The sequence below is a fragment of the Chiloscyllium punctatum genome, chromosome 25, assembly GCF_047496795.1.
Source record: "Chiloscyllium punctatum isolate Juve2018m chromosome 25, sChiPun1.3, whole genome shotgun sequence".
Lineage (NCBI taxonomy): Eukaryota > Metazoa > Chordata > Chondrichthyes > Orectolobiformes > Hemiscylliidae > Chiloscyllium > Chiloscyllium punctatum.
The window spans coordinates 42,797,170-42,810,113 of NC_092763.1; the positions used below are offsets into that span (position 1 = coordinate 42,797,170).

General features: G+C 39.1%; 1 protein-coding gene across 1 annotated transcript in view; it reads left to right on the forward strand.

Annotated features, from left to right (window-relative positions):
- Positions 1 to 12,944, forward strand: part of frmpd3 (FERM and PDZ domain containing 3) — a 533,212-nt gene that overhangs the window by 394,662 nt on the left and 125,606 nt on the right. The window contains exons 6-7 of the mRNA XM_072595141.1: positions 2,800 to 2,845; positions 11,053 to 11,157. Coding sequence (XP_072451242.1) covers positions 2,800 to 2,845; positions 11,053 to 11,157 — 151 coding nt within the window. The remainder of the gene's footprint in view (positions 1 to 2,799; positions 2,846 to 11,052; positions 11,158 to 12,944) is intronic.

Sequence of the window (12,944 nt, forward strand, 5' to 3'; positions counted from 1 at the left end):
CGGAACACAAAGATGAAGGCCATCGAGGAATTTCCATGACCAACCTTGAAGAAAGAGGTGCTTTGATTCTTCGGACTTAGCAGAGTCTATGGGAAGTTTCTTCCAAACCTCAGCAGTGTAGTGGCACCATTAACCAATTTGCCAAAGAAGAACACAAAGTTTCGATGGACAGAACAATGCCAGGAGGCATTTGACCATTTGAAATCAATATTAACCACCAAACCCGTTTTAGCTACACCAAACGTTTCAAAATTTTTTAAAGTTGCCATCGATGCTAGTGACATTGGAGTTGGAGCTGTACTCCTACAGAAAGATGTGGATGGGGTTGAACTGCTAGATGGTTACTAAAAGATTAACATCCACCAAAGGAAATATTCCACAATCGAAAAAGAACTATTGAGTTTGTTACTGGCTTTACATTTTAATGTGTATGTCACGAACAATGTGTCGGAGATGGTTGTGTACACAGATCATAATCTGCTTAGATTCTTAAAACGCTTTAAAAACAAAAATATGAGACCTTTTCATTGGAGTCTTATGTTACCGACTTTTCATTTAAAATCGTACATGTTGCGGGTCGTAAGAATGTAATCGCAGTTGTGTTATGATGGATTTAACTGATAAAGTTTAGATGAGATTTATATTTATTTAATGTTTTATATATATATATATATATATATATATACAGGTATATGGAAAGAAGTTAAGGTGAACTTATATTAAAGTTATCCGTATGTTAGGGTAAGGTGTCTCAAAAATAGAAGAAAAAAATGAAGCCATCTTTTCAGTATGATGGTTTATTTTTTCTTAAGGGGAGATGTGTTATGAAGATGTGGGTGTACTTTACCTTTCATAGAGTTAAAAGCCAGCAGAACAACCTGACAGCACCAAGTGTTCTCAATAAGGTAACAATGTAACAGTTGGTCGAAAACTAGATTAGCTGGGTTGCCTAGAGACAAAATCCGATCCAAATTAGGCCAATCAGTTTAATTATACCCAAAAAAAATACCAAATTCAAATCAAGTTTGAATTTAGCATATTGACAATCTTAAAAGCTGATGGCACAATCTGATGCTTTGGGGATACAACACCTGGGAGAGAACTGCCAAGCCACCAGCATGTAGAGACCACCCAAAAAATAGCTCCCTTAAAGGTACCTTGATCAATCAGTAACCTGTGAAGCAGAATCCCCAAGAAAAAGAAGAGAAGACAGGACCGAAGGGTCTGTTTCCATGCTGTACATCGCTATGACTCTGATACAGGAAAGAACTAAAAGCTGCCTAGTTTTGCGATAAGTTTTGTTTTGTAAAGCTGTGATTTTTTTTGTCGGACCAGTATTGTACAGGGGAAAGTAAAAGATAGTTTAGGGGAAGGAGTTCTAAATAGTTGTTAGTTAATTATTCTCTGTTGTACATTAAGAAATAAAGTTGTTAATTTGTACTTTAAATAGTTCTTGGCCTCTTGAATTTTCACAGATTACTGCACAGGATAAATATTTTCTGTGTTGCTGATTTAAATTAAGCAGGAGGATTTACCCCATGTCATAACAATTCTCTTAGCCTGTCCATATACTTTGCAGTCTCCCTGCTTCCTCAACACTACCTGTCCCTCCACCTATCTTTGTATCATCTGCAACCTTAGCAACAATGGCCTCAATTCCTTCATCCAGATCATTAATATAAAACATGAATAGTTGTGGTGCCCACATGGACCCCTGTGGAATTCCACTAGTCACTGGTTATTATCCTGAAAAAGACCCTTTTATACACATTTTCTATGTCTGCCAGTCAGCTAATCCTCTATACACACCATTATCTTGCCCTTAATACCGTGGGCTCTAATCTTATTTTGTAGCTTCCTGTATGGCACCTTGTCAAAGCCCTCCTGAAAATCCATATAAATCACATCTACTTGTTCTCCTTTCTCTAACTTGCTTGTTACTTCCTCAAAGAATTCTAACTGATTTAGCTAGCATGACCTCCCCTTGATGAAGCCATGCTAACACAGCCTTATTTTACTATGCACTTCCAAGTACTCTGGAAACTCATTCTTCATAGTGAACTCTAAAATCTTGCCAATGACCAGGATCAGACTAACAGACCTATAGTTTCCTATCTTCTGACTCCCTCCCTTCTTAAACAGGAGTGTTACATGAGCCATTTTCCAGTCCTCTGGAACTCTCCCTGACTTAAGTGATTCCTGAAAGATCACAGCAAGTGTTTCCACAATCTCCTCAGCCATCTCCTTCAGAATGCTGGGGTGTAGTCCATCTGGTCTGGGTGATTTATCCACCTTCAGACTTTCCAGCTTCCCCAACACCATCTCCTTGGTAACAATCACCTCTGCCCCCGACTCTCTTGATGGTCTGGTATGCTTCTGGTGCCTTCCACTATGCTAACTATCTCTTCAGTTCCTCCATAATTTCACTGCATCCATATCCATCCAGCCATCATCACAGACAGATGTAACAACTGGGAGGAAACTTATTCTCTGTATAGTTTTACATTTGAAAATTACCATGAGCTTTTGTTTCATCAGCCATGCAGGCTAGCACCACCATGAATTTTGTTTTCCCAAACTCATTAATTCAAAATGGGTTTGATATGGATTTAGGTATTTACCAGAAATTACTTAATTGTACATACTGTATTCAGCTCAAAGAAAATTGATATAACACATTAAGGGACAGAAATGATTGGTTTGTATTTTGGAATGTTCTCAAATGTTATCAGTGGTTAAATTTCCAAACTATGAAGTCTGTACCCAATAATAACTGGCAATTCATCTTTTTTTAAATAGGAATGGCAAGGATTCCATTATTCTGACTGTCCTTCAGCCTCATCAAGTGAGTGTGCTTCTTAATTCTTTCATAAACGACCTGTAAATGACCTAACAAGGGATGGTTTAAAATCGATTGGATATCAGTCAGCAAATGCTACTCATAGATTGGAGAAATATTCTAGATCTGATTCCAGATCTAAACTGAACTTGTCCATCACAGCATGGCAGTACTTAGGTGCTGCATTAAATTATTATTTCAGATTTCTTCTCCTGAATACTATCCAGAGGTTTTCCCTCAGAATTGTCTGATTTTGATTTTGATTTAATTTATTATTATTGTCACATGTACCAAGATACAATGAAAAATATTGTTTGGTGTATTATCTAGGCAAAGCATACCTTACATAATTACCCTCTAATTATCTTCAGAATTGAATATTTTCCCAAACTGTGGCCCTGACTTTCTTGTTTGGGAGAGCAGAGATGGGACATTTCCAAGCTCTGAAAACCCAAGCTAGGATAAAGGAACCCAAAAGGTCATAGACCATTCTGGAGTCCTGGGTTCCTTCAGAAGTCAGGTTGGGTGTCCCTAGGTCAAGAGGAGAGGTTGCTGGCTGTGGATTCAGGCATTGTGCAAAGCTTGTCCACTTGCAATGGCATTGTACTGCAGTTTAATTTTAAATGGTAAGAAACATCCCTCCATCCCTTACACTCTCTCCCCCCTCACACAACTCTGCTCCTTCAAACCATCATATATCCTCTTTACCCATCACAAAGGCTTCTCGTACCCACTTTATCACTGGATGCCCATCACATGGCCACTCACATCCCCTCTATCCCATACCAAATATTTACACTGTATCCAATACCCTGGTCCAACTTCGGGCTAAATAATTCCATTCAATGGCCTACCTGCTACATTTGCCCCCTCCACTCCATGTTAACTCATGTAGTGTGCACCAAGGGCAAACTCCAGAGCCTTGTTGACATAGGCTAAAGTTGTGTATCTACTGATCACATCACTAATTTTAAAGAAACACTCATTGCTGAAAATTAGTCAATGCACTGAAATTCTTTAATGTAAATTCTTATGAAAACAAATATTTGTATGGGAAGTTGTTTGAAAATGTCAGCTCCAGTAGCTTTATGCACTTTTTAATCACATTCTTGTCTACCTTTCATAATTCAGAGCACCTGACCAACTGTCTATCTGATTGCCCCCATGTTGTCCTGTCTCCATAGCCACAGGGGTGACCAAAGTGGTGTACTGACTATCTAAAAATAAATTAATTAAAGCAGACCTGCTTTGAACTGGTCTGATCTGTACACTCCAAGTATCAGACAGCTGTGAAACCAAAATCTGTTTTAAATTAAGGCTGATAGTCATTTAAATAGCATACTGTCAGCAATTTTTGGCATTTGGGCCAGCAGGATTAAAATCTGGCCCATTTATCTACACTCACTTGGACTGTAACTGCTTAGATTGAGGCATGAATGTACCTTTTAATTTTAAACTTTGCGATACGACATGGGTCTTCTAAAATAATTTATCGATTTTATGTACCTGAATCTTAAAGATGATCATTGGTATTTTTGTGACTTCCCAAAAACATTTTCATAAACCATGGGTTTAATTTTCATTTTGGAGATGGAAAATTTTGGAGTCTTTTTTTTCTGCCTCTCATGTGAAAATGACTGAATTCTGTATTTTCCAAAGTGTGAGCTCTTAAATGATATGGAGGCAGGCGTAGCGGCAGGAATAGAAATGAATGTGAGTTTCAAACATCCAAGGCAGCTATCACTGAGGTTTGCTGATTGTCCTAAGGAAGAAAGTTTGTGCTATAGCCTGCCACTGCACCATAAGGCAGTGAGGTGACCCATTGAAGCTAGCAAACTGGCTCCTACTTGGGGAAGGAGGAAGGCCCTCATTCTGGAAGATCTGGATCTACTCATCCAGCAGCAGGAGAAAGAGAGGACTGCAGATACTGGAGATCAGGGTCGAGAGTGTGGTGCTGGAAAAGCACAGCAGGTCAGGCAGCATCTGAGGAGCAGGAGAATCAACACTTCGTGCATAAGCCCTTCATCAGGATGCCCAAAACATCGATTCTCCAGCTCCTCGGATGCTGCCTGACCTGCTGTGCTTCTCCAACACCACATTCGCGACTCAGCCAGCAGCAGGCCACCTCTCCCTTCAGCACAATCTCCCTTTGGCAATTCCAATTCCTCCTCCTGTCTTGTCTCCTGCTCTCTCCCAATGAGCTCTTTTCCAAAGCTACATTCTTCAGGATGTGCGTCAAATATAACTTCATCAGTTTGGCATCATATTTTTTAAGTCTGCGTTATGCTACTCCTGGTAGTTCTGCATTCCTTATTAAACAGTGGCTTAATGGTAATTGTGACATGAGCAATGCACAGGGCATGAGATTAAGATTGTGGTTAAAGTAATTTCCCTGCTATTGACAACCCAAAGCACATCATAGATGCATAGTTTTGAGCTGCTGGATCAGTTCCAAATTCATCCTATTTTGTACAGTATTCGTACCAAACCATGTTTACTATGGAGGACAACACGGAAGATATAGAATGAGGGGAAATAGATGGTGACATCTTGAAAAATGTCCATATTACAGAGGAGGAAGCGCCCGATGTCTTGAAATGCATAAAAATAGATAAATCCCCAGAACCTGATCAGGTGTACCCTCAAACTCTGTCAGAGCCAGGGATGTGATTGCTGAACATCTTGCTGAGATATTTATATCATCGATAGCAAAGGTGAGGTGCCCAATGACTGGAGGTTGGCTAACATGATACCACTGTTTAAGAAAGGTGGTAAGGAAAGGCCAGGGTACTATAGACTGGTGAGCCTGACATTGGTGGTGGGCAAGTTGTTGAAGGGAATCCTGAGGGAAAGGATTTACATGTATGTGGAAAGGCAAGGACTGACTACAGATAGTCAGCATTGCTTTGTGCATGAGAAATAATATCTCATGAACTTGATTGAGTTTTTTGAGGAAGCAACAAAGATTATTGATGAAGGCAGAGCGGTGGATGTGATCTATGTAGAATTCAATAAGGCATTTGACAAGGTTCCCCATGGGGGAATGGTTAGCAAGGTTAGATCTCAGGGAATACAGGGAGAACTAGCCATTTGGATGCAGAACTAGCTCAAAGGTAGAAGATAGAGGTTGTTGGTAGAAGGTTGCTTTTCAGACTCTCGGCCTGTGAACAGTGGAGTTCCACAAGGATTGGTGCTGGGTCCACTGCTTTTCATCATTTATATAAGTGATTTGGATGTGAACATAGAAGTTATAGTTAGTGAGTTTGCAGATGATACCAAAATTGGTGTGCAGTAGACAGCAAAGAAGGTTACCTCAGAGTACAATGGGATCTTTATCAGATGGGCCAATGGGCCAACAAGTGGTCGATGGAGACTAATTTAGATTAATGTGAGGTGCTGCATTTTGGAAAAGCAAATCAGAGCAGGACTTATACACTTCATGGTAAGGTCCTAAGGAGTGTTGCTGAACAATGAGACCTTGGAGTGCAGGTTCATAGTTCCTTGAAAGTAGAGTCACAGGTAGATAGGATAGTGAAGAAGGTTTTTGATATGCTCTCCTTTATTGGTCAGAGCATTGAGTGTAGGAGTTGGGAAGTCATGGTGCGGCTGTACAGGACACTGGTTAGGCTACTTTTCGAATATTACATGTAATTCTGTTCTCCTTCCAATCAGAAGGATGTTGTGAAACTTGAAAGGGTTCAGAAAAGATTGACAAGGATGTTGCTAGGGTTGGAGGATTTGAGCTATAAGAAGAGGATGAATAAGCTGGGGCTGTTTTCCCTTTGGCGTTAGAGGCTGAGGGGTGACTTGGTAGAGTTTTATAAAATCATGAGGGGTATAGATAGGATAAATAGACAAGATCTTCTCCCTGGGGCATGGGAGTCCAGAACTAGAGGACACAGGTTTATGGCGAGAGGGGAAAAATTTAAAAGGGACCGAAGGGGCAACATTTTCATGCAGAGGGGGTGTGTGTATGGAATGAGCTGCCAGAGGAAGTAGTGGAGGCTGGCACAATTACAGCATTTAAAAGGCATCTGGATAGGTATAGGGATTTAGGAAGAGTTTAGAGGGATATGGGTCGAGCGCTAGCAAATGGGACTAGACTAGATTAGGATATCTGGTTGGCATGGATGAGTTGGGCCAAAGGGTCTGTTTCTATGCTGTACATCTCTATGACACTATGACTCTAATAGAATGGAGAGTGTCATCCATGTAAAGACAAGGCATGACCTCCACATGAATTGTGCCAACATTGTTATGCATGTATTATATGCAACAGACATAATGTACATCAGGTGAAGATCAAATTGCTTTTCCCTCTTGGTGGTTGTCTCCTGCTTGCCTCAGGCATCATCTGACAGCTATGTCCTTCTGGACTCAGCTAATAGATCAGTTGTGAATCAGTCTTTGTGTCAGATATTGAAGTTCTTCAGGCAAAATATATGCTAAGTGTTTGCTACCCTCTTCTTTTTCCTCATGATGTTCGATACAGGACATAACTGATTTATCAGTTGAGGGAGCCCAGTAAGGGATAATAAGCAATAGGTTTTGTTGACTTTGTTTGACCTGATGCCATAAAACTTAATAAGATCTACAGTTAGTCCTCAAATCCTCAGCTGGGTCTTTCCTTCCCATGGGCCCTATCCAGGAATGGTGAATGCTAGTGCTGGTGGCTGTAATTTTAGCTGTAAAGTATGATTCAATGATTTACACAAGTCCCCAGATGTTCGTGAGGAGAACTTGGCATCAATGTCTGAGCAGGGTGTATTTGTGCCACTTCCAGTGCCTGGATTGACATTTAATCATTACCAGCACAAAAGCAGGCCATTCAACTCCTCCTGTCTGTGCTGGCCCTCCAGAGGAGCAAATTTCGTTTTGCCACTTTGCAGTCCTCTCCTCACATCACTGGATTTCTTTGAACACTGAGGAGGGTACAGCAGGAGATGACACTGTGTTGGCCCTCTGAGAAATAAGCTATGCAGGCTAATCACATTTTCTAGCACTTGATCCAGATCCATATAAGTTATGGACTTCAGCTACGTAATCACATTAATTTTGAAGTTAAGGTCAGACCAAGCTGCTCGAAAATCTCTAATAATTGGCCACTTGAACAGCAATTCTAGATGGTTATTGTCATTCCACTAATTAGCCACTTTTTAATTATTCAGTCTAGCATAATATAATCATAGAATATTTACAGTACCAAAAAGAAGACATTTGGTACACCATATCTGTCCTGGCTGAATAATGAGCCACCTAGCCTAATGCAATTTTTCAGTTTTTGTTCATAGCCCTTCAGGTTATGGTGCTTGAATATCAGGTTAATCATCCAGTTTTATTCTCAGTCAACTCTTCTGCAGTAAATTGATACCTCTGATTATCTTGCTTGGCTAGTTCAGAGTGCAGATAAGAGGCAAGCGTATTTCTTCGGGTCTGAATTCACATTTCGGTCAAACCAGACATGTGTATAACAACTTAGTTTAAGTAATCCTGACAAATTACCATTGAATTGGAATAGATATTAAATATATTGACCAGTTTTAAATCTTCCTACCAGACATTGTATCCAGGTCTCAAAAAGATGAAACCGTTACAGAAATTAGGATGTCTCCCTATTATAGCTGATGCAAAACCATCGATTTGAGTGTTTGTGCTTTTAAGTAAAGAGTTGTAAAATACTGAGTTTTGACGAGAAATTTAAGTGTTCTCAGGCCCCTGCATTCAGTAGAATAGTTGTTGACTATGGCATTTGGAATAGGCATTCGAAGACAAGCTAACAAAAAAATACTTTGCTGATTCCAGGGTGATCTCTGCCAAGGATAAGTCAACCTTGTTCCCTCTAAATGCCAAAGAAAGGCACGGTTTTGATTCATCAATGTTGGATTACTCAAAATGTGGTGGATCTTCACAGGCAGCCTCTAGCCTTTCTTCAGTTGCTGACACTTGATTTCTAGCTCCCACTCTACATGATGTTTCTGATACATCACGTTTTGCATAATGGTTATTTGGGTACAATTTAGGTAAATCCTTAGAGTTTGTATTGTTAAGTTGAAGGTATTTCATTTATTTGCAAGTGTGGCCAGATCCTCAGGAGCAGTAGACTATTGATGAACTTCACGAACCATATTATCAGCATCAGCATGCAGCCTATGCCCTGCATAAAAAATATTGACATTGTTAAATATAGCAATAATCACTGAATTATGTTTTATATCAATCTAATAAATAACAATATAGATAATCTTATCTAACATTTCCTTCAAGCATCCATTTTCATTCTCTAAATTCATCTATTCCTCTTCTTCAGTATGCTTTCTGGCCTGATCTACATTTTGAGTTACAACATTCCAGTATGTATTATTCTTAACCATGGGTCACATTACTGGTTTGAAGATCACAGGTTGCCAAGTACAGAAGCAAAAATCCCTGATTAGTATCTCCCAATTAGAATATCGAATAACTAAGGTTTGTGAGATAAGGTATCTATAATTAGCAATTGGCAGGCAGTAGTTGGTGAATAAAAGTATACACATTTGCACCTCTAAGAGTTTTTACTTTAATGATTTATATCTGACTTATTTCAACTAAGTGAGGAATAAACATTTTCATCATTTCATGTTCATATTCACATTTTTGACATTTCTCTGATATTTTTCTAAGTTTTCTAATTTAAGAATAGGTTGCAATTTGGAAAACAAAATGATTGTCATTCTTATTTGTAAATAAATTGGAACTACGTTGACAAAGAACTCATGTGAAATTTTTCTAAAGGCAGAGGAGAAATTTTCCCCTCCCCGGGACCTGCTTTCTTCAGCACTTACTGTTTTTGTCTAGCACCTGCAGTTCTATGTTTTATTTTAGTATAACGCAGGTAGTTGATAAGAAGTGCTTAAGTTCTTCACAGATTTGCATCATAAAATCACTGTTGTCTATTAAAGTTCCTGTCACCTTGAAGTTTTAAAATTAAAAGAGCATTTTTTTTTGCCAAATCTGCAGAAAAGACTGAGATGAATAGTTATAGCTAAAGATTGAAAAATGAAGAATGGAAGGTAAAATGTTAAGTAGCAGCAGTAGATTCTCAACACCTTTTAAGAATGTCTGCATTTATTGGACTTTCAGATTGATGGCTGCAAATGAAGCATAAATTTGCTACCACAGGCAAAAGACCAATTTAATGAACACTGTGGAACAAATGCAAAATATTACCTCTTAATAGTTGAAGCTTACTTACCCCAGTATTAACTTGCTGCAATCAATTCACGGGAATGTTTAGAAGCAATCTCAATTAATATTTTGAGGTTTGTTTGTTAATTTTCTGGCACCAAAGATATATAATCATCTATAACTCAGCACTCATTGGCTGGGAATGCAACATGAGCAAACTGCAAGATGGAGTATTTCATATTGAACATAAGTTATTATATTAAAACTACTTTTTTTACACGCACTCAGGAATAAAAGGAAAAAAGCACCCATTGATCAACATTAAACTTTCTAGGACCAGTGATCCCACTAATAATATTATATTCCACATTTACCCAAAAATATTGCAGCTAATGTCAGCTCCAATCTCCTTTCTAGAGTATATTAAGCAACATCATATACTGAGGCAGCACAGCTATCTGAAAAAATGGCTGCAAAGTGAACAGTCCTACAGCCAGTACTGAAGTGTTGTAATGTCAATCATTTTCTAAGCAAGAGTGAGTTGATTGTTACTTGACTTTCATGGAGAGCAGTATGGTTTTATGAAAAAATTGCATCATCCATTGGTGAAGACAATGCAAAAACACATGGAAAGTATCTGTTATTCTTAAATTACAACATGCAAAGAGTTCCTCTTCAGAAGAAGATTCACTCAAATCTTTGTGATCAGCAGTAAAGAGTCTTATCAGAGACTCAGCTGCAGACTTCCAGCCTATTGTCATAATTTGGACTAGAGTGTATCACAGGGGTTAGTAACAAAAAATTCAAAATCAGGCTGGACAGGTCAAAAATACTAAAGAGAAAATGAAGCCCAGGTTAGAAAATAGACTTGAGGAAAATAGATGAGACTAAGTTTACACTTGAACAGCATTTCCTTTCACAAAGTACATGTTGCCATTTCAAAAGGACAAGAAACAATTTATTTGTCACTGTTTACTTGACCAGGTATTGGGTTACAGCCAACATATTGCTATCTTAACATAATCTCAATAATGTTCCAACTCTTTCAGTCTCCGAAGTCTGCCTTTATTAGTGCAGCGAAGAAAGCACAGCTTAGGACGAATCCTGTTAAAGTACGATTTTCTGAAGAAGTCACGATCAACGGAAACAGTTCTGTGAGTCTTTATAATTTCTGTTTCAGTCAAAAAAGGTGAATTTTAAAGCCTACACCCTATCCAGTGGTTGCAGTGCAGATAGGAGTAAAGATAGTGGAAAGAGCTCAAACTACAATCCCATACTTGACATCATAACCAGCCTGAAATTAAACACAGGAATACTCTTTGTAAACTGGGTGATACAGGAATTGGACTAATAAGGATACTTCAGACCTCCATTGACCTTTGCTTCCACCACAGTTAATCTATTTGTAGACTTACGTGATTTCTCTCAGTAAATCCTCCCATCCTAATCTTGATAGACCTTGCCAGGGACATTTGTATTGTATTATTGTGGCAGTCAGAGCACTCCTTCTGATGCCACTTGGACTAACAAACAACCCTCAGCAGTGTTAATTTAGCTGAACCTGGAAAATTCATAGAATCAGAGCATTCAAATGAACTTCTCCTCCCAAGTTTGAGTCTATCTATATGCTGCTGTATCCTCTGGCAATCATCCTCACCACCTGCAGTTACCTCTAATCTTTGTGTCATCCACAAACTTACTAATCATACCACTTCCATTCTCCTCCAAATTATATATATTACAAACCACAGAGGTCCCAGCACTGATCCCTATGGAATACCACTAGTCACAGATCTCCAGTCAGTAAAATACCTTTCCACCACCACTCCATGTCTTCCAAGACATCATGACTGTGCCAGTTCTGTATCCATCTCACCAGCTCACTGCAAATCTCATGTGACTTAACTTTTGTATCAGCCTTCTTCCTTGTCAAAGACCTTGCTAAAGTCCATCAACCACCTGCTCTCATCAATTATCTTCATCACTTCCTCAAAAACATTTGTGAGACAAGAACTTCCCCACACAATGCTGCCTATCACAAATAGGTCCATGTTTTTCCAAATGTGATAAAGCCTATCACAAGAGCCTTCTCCAATAATTTCCCTACCACTGATGTAAGGCTTACTGGCATGTAATTTCCTGGATTATCCCTGTTGCCCTTCTCAACTAAAGGAACAACATTGGCTATTCTCCAGTCCTCTGGGACATTGCCTGTGACTAAAGATAAGAGCACTTCCAAGTTGCAGGGTTACAGAGCCAAAAAGGAGCATCAGTCAGAAAGAAGCTTGGCAGTGACTGGGACCGTTAAGGAGTGAAAAAGGCCATTCCAGAATAGCATGATCAGAAACACACCCCTGTATTCGACCTGGCATGGAATTATGTTAAAATGAAATCTCAGATACAAAACAGTATAAGATCCTTTATTAACTGAACAATGTTAAAGCAGACAACTTAACATGAAGCTAATTAACATAGGACCTTATTATGTGTCTTTTAGGACTTGATCAGCTCATCAATACTCATGCACCATTCTGGTTATGGACATTTTAAGTCTCAGACCCAAGATAAATTTTGTATCTTCACTCACTGACTAACCAGCTGAGAGAGGGCAGTAAATGATAATCAAAAGGATGCCTTCCTTGCCCATGTTTGACCTAATAGCAGAGCCCTCATGGTGTCTAGAGTCTGTGCTAAAGACTTTCAGAACCACACCATCCCTACTGTATATCATCATATTGCTGCCTCTGGTGTGTCCTGTGAGACAGGACATACTCAAGGGCAGTGATGGAGGATTCTGGGAGATTGGCTTAAATGTTCATTTGTCTGACTATGCTCATGTCTGTGGAAATGCAATCCCAATTTTAACATAACGCAATATGTTAGCGAGGAAGAATTTGCAGGTTTGACTCAAGAAGGTGTGTGTTTCTATTTTCTATGCCTC